At 47.6% G+C, this 27,190-nt stretch overlaps 1 protein-coding gene across 3 annotated transcripts in view; it reads right to left on the bottom strand.

Moving 5' to 3' along the window:
• Window positions 1–3,153: 3,153 nt before the first annotated feature.
• Window positions 3,154–27,190, bottom strand: part of TNS2 (tensin 2) — a 336,420-nt gene continuing 312,383 nt past the window's right edge. For all 3 annotated transcript variants that reach the window (XM_030198195.1, XM_030198196.1, XM_030198194.1), the window contains exons 26-29: window positions 24,516–24,684; window positions 19,520–19,588; window positions 9,729–9,758; window positions 3,154–5,635 (exon numbers count right to left, since the gene is read on the bottom strand). In XM_030198195.1, coding sequence (XP_030054055.1) covers window positions 5,494–5,635; window positions 9,729–9,758; window positions 19,520–19,588; window positions 24,516–24,684 — 410 coding nt within the window. In that variant the 3' untranslated portion in view covers window positions 3,154–5,493. The remainder of the gene's footprint in view (window positions 5,636–9,728; window positions 9,759–19,519; window positions 19,589–24,515; window positions 24,685–27,190) is intronic.

Consider the following 27,190-nt stretch of genomic DNA (forward strand, 5'->3'; position numbering starts at 1 on the left):
TGAAGCGTCAACGCCGGGAGGACCGCTCACCCTCCATACAAGAGGTGTCGATGCGCCGGTCTCCAGACAGCCCTGTACCCGCCTCCTCCTCCTCGGCAGATTCTAGCCTCGACTCCCATACCAAGGCCACAGCTTTTCTCGACAGACACTCTTGACGAGCGCCTCCGTACCATTCTTCCAGGGATCCTGGAAAGGCTGCTGCGACCGTCTGTTCTTGTACCGGAGGTGCTTGCTCCAACGGTACCGTCAATAGATGCGGTGGCTGGCTCCCTGCCTGTGGTGAGGCCCTCGACATCGGTGCCACCTGCGGTATCAGCCTTGGCTGCCCCCTGAGTTGACTCTCCGTCGACGTCGATGGAGGGAGCTTCATTGCCTCCAGCACGGGAGTCAACTTCTCGGCATCGCCATTGAGGACATAGCTCCTCGGCGTCGAGACAGGCTCGGCTTCGGACTGCAGTCAGAGAACTCCTGTCCCATACCGAAGGAGAGGCCTCGTGGGAGGCAGAGGAAGACCCAAGATATTTCTCTTCTGAGGAGTCTTGTGGCCTTCCCTCTGATCCTACTCCCTCGCCAGAGAGAAAGCTTTCTCCCCCGAAGAGTTTGTCTTTCTCGTCCTTTGTCCAGGAAATGTCTATGGCCATTCCCTTCCCGGTGGTAACTGAGGATGAGCCCAGGGCTGAGATGTTCGAGGTCCTGGACTATCCTTCACCACCTAAGGAGTCATCCACTGTTCCTCTACATAGTGTCCTGAAACAGACACTGTTGAGGAACTGGATGAAACCACTAAGTAATCCCACCATTCCCAAGAAGTTTTCCCAGTATAGGATCCACGGGGACCCGGAGTTAATGAAGACCCAGTTGCCTCATGACTCGGGGGTTGTGGATTCTGCTCTCAAGAAAGCCAAAAGTATGAGAGATTTCGGCTCGGCACCCCCAGGACAGGAGGCTTGGACTTTGGACTCTTTTGAGAGGAAGGCCTACCAGTCAGCTATGCTCATCTCCAAAATCCAGTCCTACCAGCTCTACATGAGCATTCACTTGCGGAATAATGTGACGCAACTGGCGGACCTGGTCGATCAGCTCCCTTCAGAGCAGGCCAGGCCTTTTCAGGAGGTGGTCAGGCAGCTGAAGGCATGTCGTAAATTCCTGTCCAGGGGTACTTTTGATGTCGCATCCAGAGCCGCTGCTCAGGGTATAGTGATGCACAGACTCTCTTGGCTGCCTGCCTCTGACCTAGACAATCGAGTCCAACAGCGGCTTGCGGTTGTTCCTTGCGGGGGGGATAATATTTTTGGTGAGAATGTCGAACAGGTGCTAGAGCAGCTCCATCAGCGGGAAACCGGATTCGACAAACTCTCCCACCGGGCGCCTTCAGCATCTACCTCATCAGGTAGACGTTTTTATGGGGGAAGGAGGAATGCTCCCTATGCTTACAATAAGCATAGGTACAATCCAGCTTCCCGCCAGCCTGCTCAGGCTCAACCCCAGCACACTTGTTCACGTCAACAGCGTGCACCTCGACAGGCCCCTGCAGCTCCCCAGCAAAAGCAAGGGACGGGCTTTTGACTGGCTCCAGGCGAGCATAGCCACAATAAAAGTGTCCGCACCAGACGATCTGCCGGTCGGTGGGGGGGGGGGGGGGGGGGGGGGGAGGGAGGTTGAAATTTTTTCACCAAAGGTGGCCTCTTGTAATCTCCGATCGGTGGGTTCTTCAAATAGTCCGGTGAGGATACTCCCTCAATTTGATCTCCAGGCCTCCAAATTGCCCACTGGGAGCTCAGTCCTTCAGCTTCCAGCACAGGCAGGTACTTGCAGAGGAACTCTCCGCTCTTCTCAGCGCCAATGCGGTCAAGCCCGTGCCACCGGGGCAAGAAGGGCTGGAATTCAATTCCAGGTACTTTCTTGTGCAAAAGAAAACGGGGGATGCGTCCCATCCTAGACCTAAGGGCCCTGAACAGATATCTGATTCGAGAAAAGTTCAGGATGCTTTCCCTGGGCACCCTTCTTCCCATGATTCAGAAAAACGACTGGCTATGCTCCCTGGACTTGAAGGATGCTTATACACACATCCCGATACTGCCAGCTCACAGGCAGTATCTTCGATTCCGTCTGGGAACACAGCACTTCTAGTACTGTGTGCTGCCCTTTGGGCTTGCCTCTACGCCCCGGGTGTTCACAAAATGCCTGGCGGTCGTTGTAGCGTCGCTACGCAGGCTGGGAGTACATGTGTTCCCTTATCTCGACGAATGGCTGGTGAAGAACACCTCGGAGGCAGGAGCTCTACAGTCCATGCAGATGACTATTCAACTCCTGGAGCTACTGGGGTTTGTTATAAATTACCCAAAGTCCCATCTCATTCCTGTTCAACAACTAGAATTCATAGGAGCTCTCCTGGACTCTCAGACAGCTCAGGCCTATCTTCCCGAGGCGAGGGCGGACAACCTTCTGTCCCTGGTTTCTTTGGCCAGAGCATCTCAGCAGTTCACAGCTCAGCAGATGTTGAGACTTCTGGGCCATTTGGCTTCCACAGTTCATGTGATTCTCATGGCACACCTTCACATGAGATCTGCTCAGTGGACCCTAGCTTCCCAGTGGTATCAAGCTGCAGGGGATCTAGAAGATGCAATCCTGTTGTCCACCGCTTTTCACAACTCCCTGATCTGGTGGACAATTCGATCTAATTTGACCTTGGGACGTCCTTTTCAAATTCCTCAGCCTCAAAAAGTGCTGACCATCTCTCCTAGGGTGGGGAGCTTGGTCCCCTCAGGAATCAGGTCTTCAGATCAATCTCCTGGAATTACGAGCGATTTGGAACGCTCTAAAGGCTTTCAGAGATTGGCTGTCCAATCAAATTATCCAAATTCAGACAGACAACCAGGTTGCCATGTACTATATCAACAAGCAGGGGGGCACCGGATCTCACTCACTGTGTCGGGAAGCCATCCAGATGTGGCTTTGGGCCCGCCGTCGCGGCATGTTTCTCCAGGCCACGTATCTGGCAGGCGTAAACAACAGTCTGGTCGACAGGTTGAACAGGATAATGCAACCTCACGAGTGGTCTCTCAACAGGGCAGTTGTCCGAAAGATCTTCCGAGCATGGGGCACCCCCTTGGTGGATCTTTTTGCCACTCAGATCAATCACAAGGTCCCTCAGTTCTGTTCCAAACTTCAGGCCTACGACAGGCTAGCGGAGAATACCTGCTACAGGTAAGTAACTTCGCTATTCTAGAACAGCAAATTTATATGCGAAAGATGTTTACAGAATGTTAGCATAAATTGGCAATGCTGTGCCTAAATTTAGGTGTGACCATATATGGCAAGATTCTAGACACTATGCCCCTTCCTTTACAGTTACACGCTAGACAATTTGCACATGCACTTTAAGAATAGAAGTGTAGTGCCAATTAGTGATAGTTAAGGCTCTTTCATAGAGCCAATTAAGTTATGCACCAAAGTGGTACTTATAGTATGCAATTTATGAATGAGTGGACAGCACCTGTAACTAAGTTTACAAGTCTGTCTCGTCATATAAAACACTTTTACACTTGTGGAAATGCCTTTTAAAAATTACTTCCTCCAACTAATGAATACAAAGCTCAGGCTTTGCAGTAGGCTTTCAACTATCTGAAAAGTTCCTCTGCAGTATATTGTGCCAGAAGCACTGCCCATTTTTACCATTTACAACCCCCCCCCCTTTTTTTTTTTAACCTAAGCAATACTTAATCCTTTTCCTTCTATGTCTGTCCATAACTTGTAGCTTGGCCTCAGCTTATCTTGCTCAGAGTTGCAATGTTTTATGGTGGTGAATGCTATGGTTGAATAACTGAAGCATACTTAGTGGTTCTGCACTTCATGGTCCTATGGGACATCTTAACAAGTTTCAATCTCAGTGTTTTAACCCAACTCTTTCCTTTCTCACTTGCTAAATCACATAAATTCCTTTCCTTGTCTCTTCCTTATATAGGGCACTTCCCTAGGAGTGTGTTAGCCACAATAAAACTAGACATTCTTGGCAGTAAAAAAATATATATAAACTCTTTGGCTAGCTAAAAGCATAGTCTGTTTCTGTAAGGAAGAGGGAGAGAAGGAAAGGAAGAAATATTAATTGTAAAGCACCTGTTACTAACCAGCCACCATCTTGCTTCCAAGCTGATTTTTCTGACAAGCGTGCAGTTGCAAAAAATGTTTTATAAAGAATTGATTATGGTGCAGATAGTGTAGTACAATGCTGTTACTGTCTGTAGAAGCAAATTAAGCTTCTTCACTAATTTAAGACTGCCACTAAGCCAGTAGAGCAACTTGGCAACCCACTGCCCTAGTGAGATAGTGATGGGGAGGACCAAGGAATGCTCTCTCTTCCCTCTAAATGAGTACCGAGTGAATGTACAAATATGGTGCTACAGGTACTCTTCTTTCTGAGCTGGTACTACTACTACTGGTACTTGCCCAATGTCTTAACATGTTTGAAGGATTTCCTATGCACTGTATAAGAGATGTTAAATGGTGTGATATATAAGCCGTACCCACTTTTTGTAACATAGTAGTAGTTCTTAAATTTTAGTACAGGCCAAAGCATGGTACAGCCTGTCTAAATAGCTTTGGCATGTCCATTTGTTAAGAAGCAATTTACCTTGTGTTTCAGGCTATCCACCTATTATTACTGAACAAGCCACCTAGCTTTGTTTCTGTATAATTGTTAATAGATAGTATAATCCACAGTGTCATGCTAGTAGAGCTACCACTGTATCTGTTTCTTGTGTTTTGTGCCCTATAGCCACAGCATTACAGTATCAGAGTTGTGGTTTAAGCTTTTCAACTAGCTTGAAGAGAATTCACTGGCACTAATAAATTTCACCTTGCTGATTGTGGTATCCTTATGGTTTCCCTGAGTTTTGCTTCTGACTTGATGTCCTGTGTCTTTCCTCAGTTCAGAAGTATATATGAACCGAGCTCTTTCTACAAATATAAGATGCTACCATCAATTCCTTTTAACAGTAAGCTTCCACAAACCTGTCCCTTTCACTACAAAGTCAGAAACATTAATAGGGAAGCACATTTTTAGAATTTCCTGTGCTGGATGCTTCTGTCCCTCCTGGCTTAACAAACCACATCGGTATGGCTACTTTCACGTAGCAGGTGTGAAAGTTCAGAATCATTTCTAAACAAGAGGCAGGTATGAATGCAGAAACAGCAGTAAGTAGCCTTGATGAGTGAAGACTACCCTGCTTAGCTAAGTACTATGACCCTGGGGTTGCCAAGGATGCCCCGTCTCAAAACAGCTATTCTTTAAATCCATCATAGAGCTGTTCAGCATTCCCATACTCAATGCAAGCCTAGCTTAGAGTATACCTAGAGCTGTCATTCAAAATGTCTTGTGTTTACTACAGTAGTAGACTGCATTTTTTCCCCATGTGGCATGGTCTTGATTCTGTGCCCACATCCACTGCTTCCCCTTTTCTTGGTGCAGTTTCATCCAGCGGAAAGCTCCACACTCTACTTCCGTTGCGGACCCAGCATAACTTTGGTGATGAAGTTCACGATGGCCGAAGCTGGCTGTTCTGGGTCCAGCTCAGCAAAGAGATGGCAAACGTTTTCAAAGGAATTGCCAGGTTTCTTTGCTACGAAGCCAAAGATCCTGCCCATAAGAAAGACAAATCCAAGTCCCATTTAAACATGTACCATTTTGTATAATTATTTGTGTTAGGACAGTAATAGAGTGCTGTTTACCCTACTGCCCTAGCACAAGTAGTAACAGCATAAAATAACAGCAGGAGTGAGTTAGGAGACACACAAGGAAGAAACGTCTAATAAACTGCACAAGCAGTAGAACAAGTTACCTGAGTTGGTAGTTACAAAAAATGTTTAATTTTCCAGTGCTAATACAAGCAAGGAACAATTTATTGGACAGCATTTTCTCTTGAAAACCAAATATCTATTATAAATTAAAGGAAGAGACTTCAGTTATGGGCTTCCTTGAAAAAACAAAATCATGTGTTGCCTCCAGCTAGCTTCATTAGTCATAAAATTCCTTCCAAAACATATTTTTCTGCTGTTTTTTAAATTTGTTTTTCAATTTTAATTATTTAATTGAATGAAAAATTGCTGCAGAGAAGGAACTGAGCAGTCTCCCCAAAAAAATTGTATAGTAGACATTCACTCAGATAAGTATATCTGTAAAAATAGATGTCGGGGAGGGGGGAAAGAGAAGGGAGATGGTGTTTGAACTACACCATACTCAAGTAGTCACAAAGATTCTGGAGATGTAGTTTGTGTTGTCTAATACTGTGTGTCAGGAAGGCAGTGAGATTCATATCACTGCATGATCTAGCTTCTCTAGCGATGACTATGAATGGGTTACGGAATACCCTCTAATACCAATTTTATATCCCATTGGACAAGTCTGGTAGTAATATATTTAAAACTCCACTGCTTCTCAAACCCATCCTTGGGGTACACCCAGCCAGTTGGATTTTCAGGATATCCACAAGGACAGTGCATGCAAATTCATCTCAGGTATAGTCAATTTGGATATCCTGAAAATACGACTAGCTGGGTGTGCTCCAGGGACTGGGCTGAGAACTACTGCCTTAATAGACTTTCAGTCTTCATTTAGCATAGTATACAGCAGTCCTCGATTCCGTCCTTGGGATATATCCAGTCAGTTGGGTTTTCAGGATATCTACCAGGAATATGCATGAGTACCAAGGAAAGCAGTGCAATGTCAATTTGGATATCCAAGGGCTGGGAGTAAATGTTTCCCACTGGGCCCCCAAAACTATTCCTTTAAGGCTGTGTTTGAGTCAGTTTGAAAAATAAAATAACCGTCCCCAGTTAAAACTAATGTGCAGAAAACAAGCATTTAGCTTTCAAAAATAATGCTTCTGATGTGCAACATTTATAATCTCTTCCCAAACCCAGTGCACCCTCTGATTCATCTATTGCAGCCACCCCCTCCACCCTCCAGGCCTAGCTGATGGATACCCTGGTGGTCTAGGGAAGGGTGGGCAGTAGGGATCCCCAATCACTGCTGTCAGTGTTGGCTTTGTGTTCAAAGTGGCAGCTGCAACCTGTAGCTAAAGGTCATGGCTGCCATTTTGAACCTAGAACTTGCACAGGCATCAGTGACTGGTTATCATTTCTGTCCACCCCAGTGGTGTAGCAAGGGCGGGGCGGTGGGGGTGGTCCGCCCCAGGTGTCAGCAGTTGGGGGGGGGTGCTCTGTCGAGAGCCGACAGCTCTCGTCTCCTGCCACCACCCTGCCTTTTTAATCCATGCAGCGATGCCGGCAGCGCCTCGCGTCTGCCCTGCGTGTGCTGTGAAAAGAGAAAATTGCGTCGCTGGCGTCGGGCCTTCCCTCGCTGTGTCCCGCCCTCTTCTGAGGTAACTTCCTATTTCCTCGAGGGTGGGACACAGCGAGGGAAGGCCTGATGCCAGCGACGCGATGTTCTCTTTTCACAGCACACGCAGGGCAGACGCAAGGCGCTGCCTGCGTCGCTGCATGGATTTAAAAAAAAAGGTAGGGTGGTGGCAGGAGAAGAGGGCTCTGTCAGCTCTCGACGGAGGGGGGGGACGGGACTGGCTCGGGGGGGGGCTCAGATGGGAGAGGGTGAGCTCAGAGGGGAGAAGGGGATTGGGGAAGGTGGGGGAGCTTAGAAGGGTGCTCAGAGGGGAGAAGGGGATTGGGGAGGGGTGGGGGAGCTCAGAGGGGAGAAGGGGATTGGGGAGGGGTGGGGGAGTTCAGAGGGGAGAAGGGGACTGGGGAGGGGAGTGCTCAGATGGGAGAAGGGGTCTGAAGCTGGAACTGGGGTCTGACAAGGGGGCAGGAGGGAAAATGGGTCCATGCATGGGGCAGGTGGGAGAATGGGTCTGGGGCTGAAAAGGGGGGATGCAAGGCATGTGGTGGATGAAGGGGGCTGGAACTGGGAGCTGAAAAGAGGGGGCAGAGAGGGGACAGACCCTGGATGGAAGGGGGGAGTGTGAGGGAAGGCAGACCCTGGATGGATGGGAGAGGGAGGGCAGACGGATTGAAGGGGCAGAGAGAAAGGGCAGATGGTGGGTGGAAGGGGGAGAGAGAAAGAGGGCAGACTGGGACAAATGGTGGATGGAAGGGGCAGAGATAGAGGGCAGATGTGGATGGAAGGAAGAGAGAGAGGGTAGATGGAGAAGGGAGAGATGGCAGACTAGGGCAGATGTGGATGGAAGGGAGAGAGAGGGCAGACAGTGGATGGAAGGGGCAGACAGTGGATGGAAGGGACATTAGAGAGAGCAGACTGGATGGCAGAGAGAGCTAAGACAGATGCTGGATGGAAGGAAGACAGTGAAAAGAAGATGAGGAAAGCAGAAACCAGAGACACTGTAAATAAAATATATATTTTTATTTTTTTGCTTTAGGATATAGTATTGTAGCTGTGTTAATAAATGTTTATAAATAGAACATGTTAATAAGGTAATCTTTTTATTGGACTAATTTTAATACATTTTGACTTAACTTTCAGAGAACAAAACCCCCTTCCTCAGGTCAGGATAGGATACTGTAACAGTACTATACTGTATTGACCTGAGGAAGGAGATTTTGGCCTCTGGAAGATAAATGTATTAGTCCAATAAAATGGTATCATTTTATTTTCTATATTTGTTTTATTTCTATTTGTTAATTTGTAAAGTGGTGATTGGTATTTGTTAGTTTTTTCAAATTTACATCTGCTGTCTTTATATTTTGCACAGTACTAGAGGACATTTTCTGTTTCTGTGGTGTTGCATTGTATGCAGAGTCTGGCATCGGGGTTTCAGTTTAATTTTTGTCTAAATAGAAAGTTTATGATTACTTATTCTATAGTGAATTAGGGTGTATCTGTGTTTGTGAAAAAGACATGGCTTTTGGTTGGCATTGCCTGTGCAGGATTGACGATCTGTACTAATCTGTCTGTTTTCGTTTTACAATAGGTGAATTGATGTTCTAGTGCTCACTGTAGTGTTCAAGATGCTTTCCTTTTCCTTGTGTGACTCGTACAAATTACTGCTTATGGTATGGTAGAATTGCTCTATAGGTCCTGAGTGTTTTGTATTCTCGGTATGCCTAGTACTGGATTTGGGGGGGGGGGTTAAAAAATGACCGGCCCCGGGTGTCAACTACCCTAGCTACGCCACTGGCCAACCCTACCCTAGATCACCAGAGTATCCATCAGGTAGATGCAGAGGGCCTTATGGGAAGGTGGGTGGGTATTCTGGGAGGGGGGTTGCTGGCGAAAGAGGGACGGTAATGGATGGAATGCAATTTTGGCACCCTAGCCTCACTTTTTTTTTCCATCCCAAAATAACTGGAACAATGCAGGAGCACTAGATGTGGGGGAAGCCCAGTTCCTGCAATTCCAACCTCTCCCAGCAGGAAAGACTGTAGGGCAGTGGTTCTTAAATCTGTTGTACAAGAACCCAGGATGAACATTCATGAATTAGAGTTGCAGGCAAATTTAACTCATTAAAATTCATTGCTGATATCCTGAAAACCTCTCTGACTGGGGTTCCCCCTGGAAAGGTTTGGGAACCACTGCTGTAGGAAATAGTGCAGGAACAATGGCCACAGAGGTGTTACAGGGACTACACCCTATTTATTCAGACTTTCCTCCTTAAACAGCTACTCAGCTCCTGCCCTCTGAGCAGGGTCCTAAAAATGAATATGGAAAGTCAGATTGAATTCAGGGCTAACAAAATATTCATAGTTACTATACATACTTGGATGTAGTCCCATCAGCATTTGTCCATCTGCAAGAGAAAAAAAAATTGGAAGAAACTCTCAGCTGCACCAGAAACTGAACATTTGATAAAGCAACATTCCTTTTTACCATGGAAAAAGTTGTGGAAAAATGTTCAGAAATACTCATTTCAGGAGTGAGGGTGGAATATTTCATCCTCTCCCTACAGGGGGGTGTGATAGGGAATGGTGCAAGAGGCAGAGAACTGGCTATACAGAAGAAAACAGGTCCCTGCTGACAGCCCACCTAGAGACAGGGTATATAAGAGCAGCTATTCCGCAGCAGACGAGGGTAAATCTGTTCTAAGTGTCCTGTTTCCAAAAGCAAATTAGATTCCATGCTGCTACCCCCCCCCCCCCCAAACCTACTTCACTAATCTCAGTTTATCTAGGGAATGGTGCAGGAGCACTGGCTGTACAGGAAGCTTACAAATCCTGCAGTCCCAGCCTCTCACCAGGAGGTATTTACTGAAGGCAAGGCAGCCTATGGAATAAGCTTAAAAGCAAACCCTTAGGCAGATGCTGAAAAAACTCAGTGCTAGAAAAATACCACTAGATCAGTGTGGTGAAGAAAATCCCTAATGCTCACCCCCTAATGAGATGCAAATTTAGGTGCACTCATAGCATTGAGAATTAGGGAGTTTGGCAGGAGGATAGTGTCTGGCACATGCGCTCAAGAGTTGTGCATTAAGCACAGCTCGAGTGCATGTCCCGAACGCCAGAGGGGGGAGGAGAGAAGGAGGAGGAATAAGTATTTCACTGTTTTTCTCATAGAGACAAATTACCCACTAGGGCCACTTTTACATGAAAACAGAGTTCTAGGACAAGCAGGATGCGTCAGCCACATATAGGTGGCGCCCTCCGACGCTCCCATTGGATGGAAATGCTCGCCAATAGCTCAGAGATTTTTTTTTTTAATCCCTCTGAGCATGTGCAGTAGCTACCCCTGCCGGGCATGCCCGGGCAATCCCATTTCCTGCTTCCGTCTGTTCTTTCCACCTTCCCAAGGTGGATGGATTTTCAAGCTCTCCTAAAACCTTTCATTCTATAGTATGCTTTCTTCTATTATTTTATGTTTTTCCTTTGTATATCTTAGTCTCTCTCTATTCCAACAAGCAGCAGTCTCTCTGGGGGGCTTTCTGTCCTCCGATGGTCGGCAGAGACTCAACACTCCAGCCACATGGAGCTCAGAAATGCCCACATCATTCTTTATCATGGGCCTGACAGAGAACTGCCAACTACTCTCTGAACATGATGGTGTGATCAGATGCTGACAGGAAATTGCTCCCCCGGTAAGACCTCCAGACGAAGCACGGGGCAGAAGCAAAGATCTGGGCCTAATTCTACAGGAAGTGCCCCCCCCCCCCCCCCCCCAGTAAGACCTCCAGATTTGAGGCACGGGGCAGGAGCAAAGACCTGGGCCCGATCATACAGGAAGTGCCCCCCGGTACGACCTCCAGATTTGAGGCACGGGGCAGGAGCAAACCCGACTCGGTGCAGCGCTCTGCTTGTACAGATATAATACAGGCTTTGCTCTCATCTTGGCCCCAATGGAAAAAGGGATTATCTCCTGGAGCGCAAGATCTCCAGGTCAAGGACCCCGACAGCCAACATGAAGCCTGTAGTGCAGCTGCCACTGGACAGGTACTGCTGCAACACACTTCCAAGCAGAGAACACAGCAGAGGAATCTGCCCACATTCAGGCACCAGTACAGCCTCTCGTTGCAGCAACAGAAAGGCCTTCCCTACTGCCGCTGGCTCCATCACAGCGCTACAGGACATCAGCGCCATGCCTCCTGGCCCTGCCCAACAAGATGCATGCACTTGAACAGCAGCGCACCATGCCTTTGCCCCACCCAACATACGTTGAATGCATGGAAGCAGCACAGGCTAGTGAGTACCAAAACCCCAAAGTGTCACACGGGTAAAGGGCTATGGCAGGAAGAAATACCACAAGGCCAAATGGCATTGATTCATGCCTCTGCTCCCCACTACAGCCGATAGTGGGTGGGCTGTTGTGCCACATCTATCTCTGCACCGCCCATCTCATCTGCAGGACACCGAAGATTGACAGGTGACTCATACCCACTGCCCCCCCTTTCTGCTCTCTTCCTTGGAACAAGGTGCAACCTAAACTGCTGGTGCCCCTGTGGTATTGGGTGACATATCTCAACCTCCATTACCTGATCACAAACGTGGATTCTAGACCTCCCCCCCCCCCCCCCCCCCCAACAACAGGGAAAATAACTCCTACAGCTGAAGGTCATTGGGGGTCTCTGGGAGAGAAAAAAAAAACACAACGTGCAGCAATGTAACTGAGGGCTCGTGTCATCACTGTGCTACTGAGGTTGGCAAGCATCAAAATCTCCTGTCAATAGCCAGAATGATAGCCCCGAGCAGTGGCGTTCCTAGGAAGGCTGACACCCGGGGCGGATCGCCGATGCGCCCCCACCCCGGTGAAAGCCCCCCCCCCCCGGTTCAGCGTGACCCCCCCCCCCCCCGGCGAAAGGCCACCCCCCGGGTGCATTTTTACCTGCTGCTGGGGGGGGGGGGGTGCCGTGTGCCTGTCTGCTTCGTTCGTTCCATGCTCCCTCTGCCCCGGAACAGGATGTTCCGGGGCAGAGGGAGCATGGAACGAGCGGCGCAGACAGGCACGCGGCACCCCCCAGCGGCGTGCACTCGGGGCGGACCGCCCCCCCCCCCCTTGGTACGCCACTGGCCCCGAGCCCTGGAGCTCACTAGGGGCTGGAACCCCCACCATGCGCTATATTCTGCACACCCAACGCTTCTTTTGCTGCTACAATTAAGAACATAAGGACATAAACATTGCCATGCTGGGACAGATGAAAGGTCCATCAAGCCTAGTACCCTGTTTCCAACAGTAGCCAATCCAGGTCACAAGTACCCGGCAAGATCCCAGTTCTTTTATTCCGCTAATTTCCAAATATAGTTCTAAGCGGACTATATTAAGACATATACAATATATTTCAATGATCATAGGGGCGTCCACCTGCCCCCCACTACTCACTGTCCAGCACAGAAATGCCGATCTGTACACCCCTCACACTGCAGACCTAGTGCAATACATTCCTCACAGGATCTGTTCATAGACCACTGTGCACCATACCCCCCCCCCCCCCCAAGGAGGAGAGGAGAAGACCTTACCTCACATGCACCAAGCCGGTGACAGGCCCCTATCTGGCAGAAAATGGAATGCAGGTTATAGACTCTCATACCTACCTACTGATACATCTGTTTTATACGGTAGCAGTGTTTTAACCAGCTCACCCATCAACATCAGGGATCCTGACATCAGGCACAGCCAGTGCCACTGATCTAATGTTGAACCCACTCTGAAACACCCAAGACATTGAGTAGCACTCAACCGATTTAACCAGCTCCTGATAAATTGAGCCCAAGGCTCTACAACGTGCTCTGGCAGTCCTCACAAACATTCCAACCCCTGTTCGGTGACGAAGGCTAATTCTCTTTCTTAACCTTGTCTATTCCCCAAACTCTCCTCATGTATAACCCATATCTCTTGGGAGCTCCACTATACCAAGATATGGAAAACAGTCCAGTGAGTGGAGCTGTAACTGCGCCAGGGGTGCCAGGACTCACAAGCTCATTTCTCTTCCAGGGCCCAAAAAAGGGGAAAAGCTCCTACCTAAAAGGGGTGTCACTCAGGTTGGGAATCCCACCACTACTCCTCTTGATCTTATGCATACCTTTTTAATCAACATGGCCTCACATACAAATGTTGAGACCATGGGCCTTCAGGAGCAGGGAAATACTGAGTGACAGGGCAAAAAGAAGTCAGCTGGCTTTGGTATGGATACACATTACTCGAGGAAATAGGTCTAATTCTGCCAGATACTCATGGTCCAGCGGTTGAGTCCAGAATACTGTAGGGCCCTTAACTCAGTTCATACACGGCAAATTTCTTAGGCCTTTTGTGCCAGCTTATCCCATTGAGCTGCCTCTCTCCTCCATCTCAGTACTTAGCGTACAGCCCTCCTAGGCTAATGTTGTCATGTATTCAACCCCCCCCCCCCCCACCAAAAAAAAAGAATATATATATATATATATATATATATATATATATATATATATATATATATATAACCAAAATAAGATGGCCAGCCATCTCAGACGGAGAATAACCACTGGTTCTCCACTTCATCCTTGCATCTTCTGCTAGATGTGGGCAAGGAATGGCAGCACTACAGAGATGGGCTATGCCCACAACATTGCAAAACTTCTATCAGCTTAGAAGGTCGTATATGCAAGAAGGGAAGCCCCTCTTCCCCATTTTATTTTTCTGCTATTGAACCCCTCTACAACCCACGATCCCTTCTATGGCTCAGCCGGCCCACTCCTCCTAAGGGCAAACACACCCTTAACTCCTGAGCTTTGACTGAGCACAATTCCCTTCCAGCTCTATCACTCTCCCTAACCAAGACAGTATCCCAGTTCACGAGTATTGCAAATCTTACCTGGCACATACAGTTACTGGGAACATCCCTGACAAAGCATTGCCATTCCCAGAGCTACATCTTGGAGTACCACCCATATCCATATATTACCTACAAAACAAATACCTTCAACTTGCTGCAACGCCTACCAGGGCCCACCTTGCTCTGACACTGGAGAACATCCCCTCTTCAGGAAACTTAACTTCACAGCTAATTCTCGAGTGGACACATAAACAGTTCCCTCCAAGGACAACTGGAATCCCAACAACCGGGGTAGCACAGCCTCTCTTACCACCTTCAAGGAATTTTCTCCACCCTCATCATTTTCCACCTCAAAGCCATATACCCGTCAACCGCCAGGCGAAGGATCTATCAACAAGCACATCATGACTGTCTTGTCCCACAAATGGAAAAAACCCAGCCTGCACATTTACCAGAAATCTAAACATAAAATGGCCCATCTCCGACCACAAGCAACCTCGAATCTGATGGCCCTTGACTACCGCTGTCCTCCCTTGGACCCAGTGGGTCGACTCTGTACACCCCCAACTTGACAAACTTCTGATCACTAAACCTCTCAGGACAAACTACACAGCAGGACTTCAGTGATCCTGTCCACTCCTCACAGGCCCTGGCAAATCTGGTTCTCCTATCAACAACGACTCTCCAGGTGTGGGGGCATCAATCTATATAACAGCTTTTCTCACCGGTGCTAATACCATCATGCCCATGTCTCCCAGTACAAGGGCATCATATTACACCACAACTTCTCACCTTGATACTAACAGCCCAGATGTGGGAAGGTCAGGACCTTATACCCTCTGTCAGGAAGGTATTACAAGTGTCCCACAGGCCCTCCCACAAGAGGAACCTACATCTCTAAAGGAAAATTACCTTCAGACCAGGACCTCCACAACACAGCTTGCCTCCCGCGCTGACCCCTGTACCCCAATAGCAGACTTTGGAGTACCACAAGGATCACCGCTATCACCGATCCTCTTCAACCTAATAATGACCCCACTAGCCCAGTCCTTATCCAACCAAGGCCTTAACCCTTCTATATATGCAGACGATATCATAATATATTTACTTATTTGTTACATTTGTATCCCACATTTTCCCACCTATTTGCAGGCTCAATGTGGCTTACATAATACCATAAAGGCATTCACCAAGTTCGGTAGGGGACAAGTACAAAAGAAGTTATGGTGGTATAGGTATACATTCCTTACAAAACCAAACTGACAGAAATCACCGACAAAATCAAACTGAGCTTCAACATCATGGACTCATGGGCAAAGGCATTTCAACTAAAACTCAATAAAGAAAAAAACACACTGTCTCACCCTCTCATCCCAACACAACACAGACATCCCCACAAGTATCAACACCCCAGACGTCATCCTTCCTATCTCAGACAGCTTGAAAATCCTTGGAACTACAATGGACCGTAATTTAACGCTAGAGAGCCAAGTGGCATCCACAACAAAGAAAATGTTCCACTCAATGTGGAAACTCAAACACGTGAAACAATTCTTCCCGAGGGAAACCTTCTGCAACCTGATACAATCAATGGTACTAAGCCACGTAGACTACTGCAATGGAATTTATGTAGGATGTAAAGAGCAAACCTTAAAGAAACTTCAGACCGCGCAAAACACAGCAGCTAGGCTTATATTTGGAAAAACACGATTTGAAAGCTCAAAACCGCTCCTGGAAAAACTACACTGGCTCCCAATCAAAGAACGCATTGCTTTCCAAATCTGCACCCTGGTCCACAAAATCATCTACGGTGAAGCCCCGGGATACATGACACTCCGGTACTATGTAAGCCACATTGAGCCTGCAATTAGGTGGGAAAATGTGGGATACAAATGTAATAAATAAATATCTAGAGAATGACCTTTGATAGTAAAGAACAAGTCTACCCCGTTGTCAGGGCGCCACTGCATCTGTGAGCTGCAAATACTGCTGGACTCCCCACCATACACCATCCTGACGGAGGATCAGGCCATCTTGCCCAAGTATCATCTGCTTTTCCACATTAACCAAGCTTTTGCTCTGCTTGGTTGATGTGACAGTGACTGGACAAAGCATACACAGTCATCCTCCTAACTGATGGTATCCAAACAGACCAGAACACCTGCCATCTAAACAGGCAGTAGGCCCACGGGACAGCTCACGCCATAGCTTTTTCGCATCAGAGAGGGGGATTGCAGCACACACCTACTTGGTGCAGGAATCACCCACCTTGGCCTACCTGCACTCCACACTGGGGGAGGATATATGCAACTCAGCCAGTTGTTCACCCACCCATATGCACATTTGCCAGACATTGCAGTTCTGACCATACCCTACAGGCAGCTGTCCCATATGGTCACAATTTCCTCATGCCCAATCTCCTAGTGCCCAACCTTTCCACTGCCCTCTTCACCCTAAACCCTCATCACCCTAACAAGGCTCTCCAGTGGGGCCTCTCACCATGATGCCCTTCTCTATCGACACCATCTTCCAATAGTCTTCACACAGACTGGTTATCTCTAGCGGCAAGTGTGCCTTACTTCCCCATAGTCCTCACCATATTAAGGCAGGGCTACTGTAAAGCCTTATTACCCCAACAAGGGTTTGCTGTTACGCCTCCCATTGTACTCCCCTACTCCCTGCCCTGTGGATACCTCATGCATGGTCGTGCCTGGTAGGGTAGTCATCACAAATAAGATACCTGTACTTTCAAGTCAGTCCTGTTGCTATGTGATGCCCCCACCCAGACTGTCAAGTTCAAATGCTACACCAAAGTAGCACGTATACCTAGTGGATGCTCACATTGTCATCCATGGGGATTCTCACACAGGTTCCACCATTCTACCACTACTATGGATCCTAGGAGCTTGGCCTAGGAGAAAACAAAGTTACTTACCTGTAACGGGAGTTCTCCGTGGACAGCAGAATAAGTCAGCCACACAACCCACCCACCTCCCTCCCCTCTTCGGATGATCTGCCCCTAGCTTGGAATTGACTGAAGCAGCAAGTGGGATTGCTCGGGCGTGCCCAGCAGGAGTAGTACAGTACATGCTCAGAGGGATTAAAAAAAAATCTCTCTGAGCTATTGGAGAGCATTTCCATCCAATGGGTGCGTCGGAGGATGTCACCTATATGTGGCTGACTTATCCTGCTGTCCATAGAGAACTCCTGTTACAGGTAAGTAACTTCGTCTTCTCTCCTATGAAAACACCAAAGGGAAACGAAGATAATCCTTTCCCAGTTGGAGCCAATGTGAGATAAAACTGCCATCAAATGAAATCACTCCCAAAGTTTTTGGAAGCTGGATGGATGATTAAGTCTAAGTTTATCTTCCAACTACCATCAAATGAAATCACCCCCAAATCATGCTTTTGGAAGCTAAGGTGGAAGGACGATTTAGTCAGGACATGAACAGAATAGAGGAATGCCTCTCCAGACACCCTAACGCCAGCTCCAAGCTGGCGTAGAGTTTATCACAGTAAGGGCACCCTTCTGAAGTTCACCCTTCTCTGAGCAGCAAGGGGGAATAGGAAATGACCCCATTTGCATGCTTTTGCATACATTATCATGTTACTTGCGCTGATCCGGGGTGAGCTCATTATTCCCCGTGGTAGGGGCCTCCCAATATTGTGTGCTGGCAAACCTGAGCATCGGGACTTCTGTGCTTTACATTTTCTCTGCAGATCATCATGTGGAAACTGTGCTTTTTTTGGTAGGTACTATACAGGGCCAACCTTAAGGGCAGGGTCACTATGGCTCCACCCCTATACTAGCCACACCTCCAGTGTAGTCACACCCATTTTACCAGCCATGGAGCATATAAAAAGGCACAGTCCCTATGTCCAACAAACAAACCCCTAAGAGTAACCATAATCTAATAAAATATGTAGATAAAAATTTAGCTGAATACCCCCCCCCCCAAAAAAAAAAAAAACCCCAGACTCTAACATGCAGGATAACACCAGAAAAACAAAAATATTTTCCCCTTATACTGCTCTAAAGATAGATATAAATTATATAAATTTCAAAATCTGATCTATTTCATTCACTACATTACAAATTAACAACTACAAATAAAAAAAATTTGACACAGCTACCACACTATCTTAAACTAAAAACAACATTATTTTTTTCTATATTTGTTGTCAAGCTACATACTTTTTTCAATTGTATTAGTTCCAGTTTCTGGTTTCTACTCGTCTTCTCTTTATTGCCAGATTTTCCTGTAAGTAATTTTCTCTCCTTTTCCTTTCAGCTTTCTTTAATTTTATTTCTCCTTCTGGCCACATTTAGTTCTTTCTTACTATCCAATCTGCAGTTTCCTTCTTTTGACTGTGTCTGCCTACAGCTTGCCCCTCTCTCCTCCCCACTTCCATCCAGCATGTCCCCCTCTCTCCTCACCATGTCCATCCAGCATGCCCCCCTCTCTCCTCACCTTGTCCATCCAGCATTACCCCTCCTCTCCTCCCCATGTCCATCCAGCATTTGCCCTCTCTCCTCCACACATCCATCCAGCATTTCTCCCCATCCCTCCTCTCTCCATATGGCATTTCTCCCCTTGTCTCATCTCTGCCCCCCCCCCCATTCAGCATTTCTCTCTTTGCCCCTCTCTTCCCATGTAGCATTCCCCCTTGCCTCCTCTCCCCCTATCCAGCGTTTCTCCCCTTGCCCTTTCTCTCCCATTCAGCATATATATCCCCTTACCTCCTCTCTCCCCATTCAGCATCTCTCCCTTTCCCCTTCTCTCCCCATTCAGCATCAATCCCTTTGCCCCTCTTTCCCCATCCAGCATCTCTCCTTGCCCCCTCTTTCCCCATCCAGCATTTTTCTCCCCTTGCTCCCTCTTTCCCATCCAGCATCTCTCCTGCAGTCGCTGCTGCTTTTCCCAACAAGCAGCAGCAGTGGTGGACAAATCAAGGAGTAAAAGGCGCAAGGGTTGCAGTGCTCAGACGTGCACTGTCAGCTCTGCTAAGCCCCTGCCCCTCTGACATCAACTTCCTGTTCTGGGGCAGGGGAACAGCAGAGTTGACAGCATGTGTCCTCGCACTGCAGCCCTATGTCCGCTACTCCTTGCTTTGCCTGTTGCTTCCTCTCACTGGGAAAAGCAGCAGTGGCTGCAGGGCAGAGGCAGGAGATGGGGGGATGATTAGGCAAGGAAAAAGAAAAAGGCGCCGGTACACTGTACTAGTGTGTACCAGCACAAAAAAAGCCCTGTGTAGAAGAGAGACAACATTTTATTTACAGCCCCCTGCAGTACAAACCCTTATTGTTTTTACCTTTGGTCCTGGGGCTCTATGCTGCAGAAGGTCACAGTGTTAACAGGATAATGGCGTCTGAAGAATAGCCTGTTAGGGGTAAGCACAGATCTCATCAGTCCCATCCACAGCAAGGTGCAGTTAAGCTAGCAGATTCAGTGCTCAACTTTTACAATAACACAAAAGCAGAGAGTGGCTTTCTAGAATTTGCAGAACAGCTATTTCCAATTGGAGTCACAAGTGGGGCCTGAGGAAGCTTGCTGGCACTGCAAAAATAGCTGTGCACTTGATTTGCATTTATCTCACCAACTGGAAGCAGTTTCAGTGTACAACTGGTGGAGATGGGGAGGTGTCTTATAGAATTGCCAATGGGGCCCAATTTTTCAGAGGGAGAGTTTGGTATACAGCTCCAGCCCTGGTCCTGTATCCTGCACCCTCAGCATTACCCACTCTGCCTCCACCCTCTGACACACATCAATCCCACTGCCATTCAAGAAAATACCTTATTTATAATAAGAACATGAATGAGAACTACAAATAACCATTTCCCCTATTCTTCTGCCATCTCCTCTCACAACCCATTCAGAGTCACAGTTCATAGTAGATCACGGCAGATACAGACCTGTACAATCCATCCAGTCTGCCCCAACAAGAAACTCCTCACCATAAGGTATGATACGATACTACATATGCATACTTGATCTTGATTTGTCCCTGACATTTTCATGGCACAGACTGTAGAAGTCTGCCCAGCAGTGGCCTTATTCTCCATCTACTGAAGCCCCAGTACAGCCCATCCAAATCTGTCCAGCCATGATCAGGGCACAACGTAGAAGTCTGCCTGGCAGTGGCTTTGCTTCTCTGTTACTGGAGTTGCCATCTAAACACTGCTACGTTCGGTTCCATTCTCTTTCCATACAGGATTCCTTTGTGTTTAACCCATACATTTTTGAATTCTATTACTGCTTTCATCTCCAACACCTCCCGCAGGAGGGCATTCCCAGTATCTACCATCCTCTCAGTAAAAAAGTACTTCCTGATGTTATTCTTGAATCGGCCCCACTGCAACCTCAATTAATGTCCTCTAGTTCTTCAACTTTCTTATATCAGTTACTTTCCTTGTCTTAGAATGTAGGGCAAGACAAAATATTATACCCTATACAGCTACTGTTGAGAAACTAGAACAAGATGGACTGCTACAGATCATCACACAGGAACTAAACCAGTGGTCTTCAATGCAAGGCCCAGGGGTCAATTTTCTTTCTAGGTTTTTTGTTGTTGTCGTTTTTTCTGTTACTCTATTTGGTGCAGGACAGAAAGAGGAAAGTGGTTGGGAAAAAGAGCCACATACTTGAAGGACAAGGCATTTATCAATAGACAAAAGAGAATGCATTTGGACAGTGGCGTACCAAGGTGGGGGCGGTCCGCTCCGGGTGCACGCCGCTGGGGGGTGCCGCGGCGCGCGCCTGCTGCGAGAGTTCGCTAACTTCTCTCGTTCACTGCAGCTCCCTCTGCCCCGGAACAGGTTACTTCCTGTTCCGGGGCAGAGGGAGCTGCAGCGAACAAGCAAAGTTAGTAAACTCGCAGCAGGCGCGCGCTGCGGCACCCCCCCCCCCCAGCGGCATGCACCCAGGGGGGACTCTTTCGCGGGGGGGTGTCTTTTGCCGGGGGGGGGGTGCCGCGTTGCATCGGGGGGGGGGGGGGCGCTGCACCCAGGGGGGCGGGGCGCTGCACCCAGGGGGGCGGGGCACCGCCCCGGGTGTCCGCCCCCTAGGAACACCACTGCATTTGGAAATGCTCACACCCTTGAGGATACCCCCCCACCCCAAATGAAGTCTGAAGGTGGGCTGGTGGGGATGGATGTCATTGACACACACTGGTGCACAGTGTCGTGGCCCTGCATGGGAAGATATTTGGTGCCTCTCCTTCAGCTCATTAGAATCCAAAATGGCCCCAGCTTAAAAATGAATGAAGACCACTGAACTAAACACTGAGAAAATCCTTCACCTCAGTCACACATGCAGAACATGGACAGAGATGCATTAATAAAGTGTTATCTACTGCTGTGGGACCAGTTATGCAATAAGAATTGCTGAATCTTATAGCTCTTACCGTGAAGCTGGTCCTGCAGCAGCAAGAGATGACCCGTTTCCAACAGAGGAGGAGGCTGCCAAACTATATTAGACATTTTAAGATGGAGTTTTTGGTCCTTCAGAGAGAGTAAAGGAGATGACCTGAAAAAGGGTATGGGCTTGCATTTGGACTATTTTTGGCAGGATATTAGGGTTGTAATTTGTGCTTGCAGTGTCATGTTTACAATTTATGCTGCAGTTGTGTAGATCATGTGGTTCAGAACCTCATACTTCCACCCCCCCCCCCCCTCCAACCCCCTCTGGCATGGGTGCTATGCAGGGATTGCAGGTCAGGTCCTTTCCCATGCAGGAGTTAGAATGCATGCAGGGTGGGCCCCTTCATGCACAGGAGGTGCAAAGCTGTATAGAAGAGTAGAATCAGTTTGCTCGTACTCCTTCATAATGAGTGCAGTACTACAGCTCAGGGACTGTTGCTAGATAGGTGTGTGTACTTGAGATTTTCCCACACTAGTCTTATTCCCAATGTGGAAAGTTTTCTAGCATGGGAAAATCTCCAGTAAAACCACTGCACTAAAGGATAGTGCAGAAAGCATGCAAATGGACAAATAGGGAATTTTTACCAGTATAAAAAAAAAACAACCTTTACAACAGCTTAGGGTTGGAGGACAGATGTAGTACAGAAGCAAAGGAATCATCTGAGGTGAATTCCCCCCCCCCCCCCCACCATTCCAGCTTCTCCCTCTTCCAGACCTGCCAAGTCTCCCACTTTCAGCAGGAGACCCCCACTTTTGCAAGTTATCTCCTGCCAAGAAGCTGGGATCTCCTGCTGAGTGGCCGCATCATCCATCAGCAGCATGAAGTGCCTTCATAAAGCACCATCTCATGCTGCTTTATGACGGTATTTCCTGCTGCCACTGGCCACGAATCAGCTGTGCTGGGGCAGAGCTGACAGCAGAGTGGGGTGGACTGGGGATGGGCCTTAAATCTCTCAGTGGGTTGGCCCCTTTGGCAGATCTGCTATTCTTTTTCCTCCCCTTCCACCAAATTTGCATTGTCTCTTCTCTGTCTTCCCACCCACCTGTCCAGCATCACCCTCTCTTTCCCCTCCTCCTGGTTCAGCATTGCCCCTATTCTTTTCCCTCCTATCCATCTGTCCAGCATTACCCCTTCTCTCTCCCCCCCCCCCCCCCCCCCCACCATTGCAGTATTTCACCTTAAACCTCCCTCCCTCCCTCCCTCCTGCTGCTATACCTCCAGTTCCATGGTAGCAATGAAAGGGACACCAGTGAGCCTTTAAACCTATGTTCACATGAAGGCCCACCCCCTCTGATGTGTTTGCAGCACCTCAGAGGGGTGAGAACATCAAGGCCTGTATGTGCACATAGGTTAAAAGGCTTCCTGGTGCTTCATTCACTACCGTGGGCCTGGAAGCACAGTGGCAGCAGCAAGAAGTGGAGGAGGATCAGCCTGGACCCTGTGATACAATGCCTAACCTACCATTCTTCAGGCCAGCACAAAAGCTATGAGTAATCATAGCAGCTGTTGGCACCCTAAAATGTCAGCACCCCCTGTTATGTGTACATCACTTATCGGGTTGCTTCAACCCTGGCTGGTAGCCCAAACAGTCCCTGGTCTTTGCCACCCCCTTCCCCAATGAGTTTCCTGGTGATCAAAGTAGCTCCCTTGTACCTCCCATCCCCACAAAAAGTGTCCTGGGGGCCCAAGCGCACTATCTCCAGAACTCCCCAAGTCCACCAGGAGGTATGCTCACTTATTCTTGCCTCTGGGCTACCTTTGAAAATTGTGGCACCCAATCCTTAGTAGTGCATTGGGGTCATGTGCCACCATTTTCCAAGATGGTGGCACAGAAGGAGGAGTAAATGAGCATCACTCCTGCCTCCCAACTCTGGAGGTGGGCTTGTGGTGGGAGACGGGGTATTGTGGGGGGGAGGTCCACTTGTGCCTCCAGCATATTTTTTTGTGGGTTCAGGGAAAGAGTCACTTGGGCACCACTGACCATTATGGGGTTAGAGGGGGAACAGTCCAGTGGGGCCCACTTGGGCTACCACGGACAGATTCTATGGGGTTGAGTGGAGAAATCTGAAGTGTCAGGGGGATTCTGGGAAGGGGAAGGGTTTAAAGCACCAGGAATGGAGATATTTATTCTCAATGCAGCAAATGGCTCCATTTTACAGCAATGGTGTGCACTGTTTTTTTCTGATCGCAACTGCATTTCTTTGTTGTAGTAATTTTCATGCCATCATACTGTGCGCTTGCGCTGATGCTTATTATAGCATTGCAGTGTAACACTTTCTGCATCAAGTGGGTAAGAGCACAGAGAAGGGTTGGAGCAGGGTGTTAACACAGACTTAATGGTGAAACACAATGACCCTGAAGAATACCATGGGTAAGTGTTACAGCACAGGCACTCATTAGATTCTGCTGCTTCCAGCTGGTGAGTAATGTAGGTGTTTCTTAAACATCTGGACAGGGAAGCTCAGGCTTGTGAGACAGAAAATAGCTGAAGGTGCTGAGACAGACTGGAGCTGGTGGTGGGAGAGGTCCAGAAGTGATTGACTAGAGCAGCATATTACAAATCCTAATAGTATAAGAAACAATGATGTAAGCTGTTTGATTTTTTTTCCTCCAGCATTTTGGAGGGAGTGTGAATCCCCTCCAGAACACTCATTTACTTTGGTAATCAGCTGAGGTCAAATTAATTTTCAAGTGCTCAAATAGGGTCATCAGCTAAAAGTTGAGAAGCACTGCTACAGCCTGTTGAGTGCCATAATATAGCATGTGCATGGTGCTTTCCTGAGAGAACCTAAATGAGAAGCAATAGCAAAGATTCTTGCATCATGCTACATTACGCTGTTAATAAAGCACTCCTGTAGTGGCTATGGTAGTGGATCAAGCTTGCTTACTTCCTCTGGTTGTCTGTCAGGGTGATGCCCTGCGTGGATACCTTGAAGTGCACAACTCCAGCATTGGGCCGGGGGGTGCACTGCAGTGTGGTGTTTGTAGCTTTGGAGATGGCCTGAGGGCCAGTCAGTGATTCTGTCTCCACGGAGTTCAGGTAAAGCACACTGCAGGCTGAAGGGGAGAAGAGACAGCACATAAGCGTAGTATCTAAAAGATCCCTCTCCTTTCCTGCCCCATAACCCCCCCTCCCAACACACACTTACACACTGCTTCAGACACTTCTGAGAAAGTCATAGTTATAAAAGTACACAACAGGTAAAGGCAGCACCCTATACACACATACTGAGTCACAAACAACGTATGGGGCCTGGCACTTGTGTGACAGGTTCTTGGCAGACCTATTAACAGAATGGTTTTGCCATTGCCTTCCCCGATAACACTATACTAAATAATTTAAAAAAGAAAAAAAAAACCTACATGACGTATTGAAGGAAGTAACATACAGTACTGTACAACACATTAAAACTGGAGTTTGCTTCACTGATCTACAAAACATACTCAATGTGTGAGAACATTTATAGAAATGTTTAGCATACGAGACTGTGCAGATCTTGGGTGTGCTAATTTGCCTTCAGGATCGACCTCCCTGCAGCAACAGCGCACAAGCAGCCAGGACAGTTCTTGGCAAAAGGTTAAGCATGAGAGGCATTGTCCCTGGCACCCACCTACTTCTAATGGTTGACTTTTTTGCGGGGTTTAATTCTCATGTGGAATTTATTATGAGAATTCCTTATTATGTCTTTCAGCAATCTTTTTAAAGTTAGGATGATGGAGCATTAGGAATTCTCTGGATCCAGGGATAGAATTACGCGTAGGGAGGTCAATCAAAGGGAGCATATAGTCAGGGGACAGGGCCATACCATAGATAATTTGGAATGCAAAGACACTTACTTTGAAGGCTGCCCTGGCTTTGATCGGAAGCCAATATAATGAGTAAAGAAGTGGTGATGCCTTGTTAAAGCTTGAGACATTACATACAAGTCTTGCGGCAGTGTTTTGGGCAGTTTGTAGTTTCTTTATGACCCTGTCCTTGAATCCTGCATACACTGTATTATAATAATCAAATTGGGATAGTACTAGGGTTTGGGTAAGTTTCTGAAAATTTCTTTTCAGAAATCACTATGGATTTATGTGGCATCAGCTCCAGTCATGTCTAGATGGAAAGGGGGCTGACTATCCTGGTGGGGTCGCATATCAACTATCGAAATGAATGTTCTCCCCCATCTTCTCTTTTTATTTCAGACTCTCCATCCTGGTTCCTCGCCAGCAACTTCTAAGTCTTCAGAGGAATATTTTGTTTTTTTGTCTGGAGTGCCTTTCCTAGAGCTGGAGGGCAGAGCAGTTCCCACCAATATTACATGGTAATATTTGGGTGGCACTCTTCAGGGAGCAGCACCTCCCTCTTTCTTCCATGTTTCAAAAGCTGATGGCAGCATCAATTCCAATACACTGCCCTACCACCGGCACCTGCCTCTTCTCTTTACTCCGGCCACCTCTCTGATGTAACTTCCTGTTTTGTCAGAGGCAGCCACAGTAGAGAAGAGGCCGGTGCTGGCGGCAGGGCAGCGTATTGAAATAGCTGCCGCCACCAGCATTTGGAAAATTAAGAAAGAAGGTAAATTGGGGGGGGGGGGGGTGGCTGTGGCATCTGGCTGTTCTTGTATGGTTTGCTTTGGGGAAGTTCAACAGCAATTGTCCATTCTTTATAAATTTTTGAGAGAGAAAGAGTTTGTTCTACAAGTTTGTCTCTTTGGGAATGGGATTTGGGGGAGACATTATCGATAACTGAGTGAAAAAGGGTATTTAGAAAAGTTCAAAAAGCCTCTGGGTTTAATTAAAGAAACTGCATATAAGGTTGCCAGTGCCACTCGCTGGTATTTGACCCCCTCCTGCTAGGCTGAAGGTGATGTAGCCATCCAGCAGAACAGATTTATGTTGGTGCTGTGGGAGGGAGTGGGGAACCTTTTTCCATATATGGTGGACTTGTGTTCAGGTGCAACATTTCTGGAATGATGTATTCAGTGCATCACTACAGATTTTGGACTTGCTATTCACAAGACTCCTAGGTGGTCAGAAATGGCAGCGTAGATTGCTCTGGATGTGCCTCTTGAATGCTAAGGGTGTGATTTCAGCCTTTTGGAAACAAGCCGCTGTACCTGCTTTTAGTGATTGGATTCTACGGCCACGGATTTTGGCTGAAATGGAGGACCTTACAGATGCACAGAGACATTCATGTCAACATTCAGCAGATGAATGGACTCGCCTGGATCAGCTGTTGAAAGCAAAGGGGGAAGGGGGGGTGGTTGGGGAGTGGTTGTACAGGCTGTTCCATTTCTTTATTCCCTTTTTATAATTAGAGCATTTGGGAAAGGGGGGGGGGGGCGGATTCTGCATTTATTGATGTTGTCTTAGTTGGAGTGTCCCAGTTTGGTCCATAATTGATTTTGTGCAGATGTTGTATTCTCTTATATTGCAATATAGATACAAAAAAAAAAAGAATAAAACTGAGGGCAAGTAACATTCACCCAGTTGGATGGCAATGTGAAGCTAGAGCTCTCCATAAAGCTGTAAAATGAAGTTTATAATCCACAACCATCTGCCTCAATAAATAACAGCG

Source organism: Microcaecilia unicolor, chromosome 3 (genome assembly GCF_901765095.1).
Source record: "Microcaecilia unicolor chromosome 3, aMicUni1.1, whole genome shotgun sequence".
Lineage (NCBI taxonomy): Eukaryota > Metazoa > Chordata > Amphibia > Gymnophiona > Siphonopidae > Microcaecilia > Microcaecilia unicolor.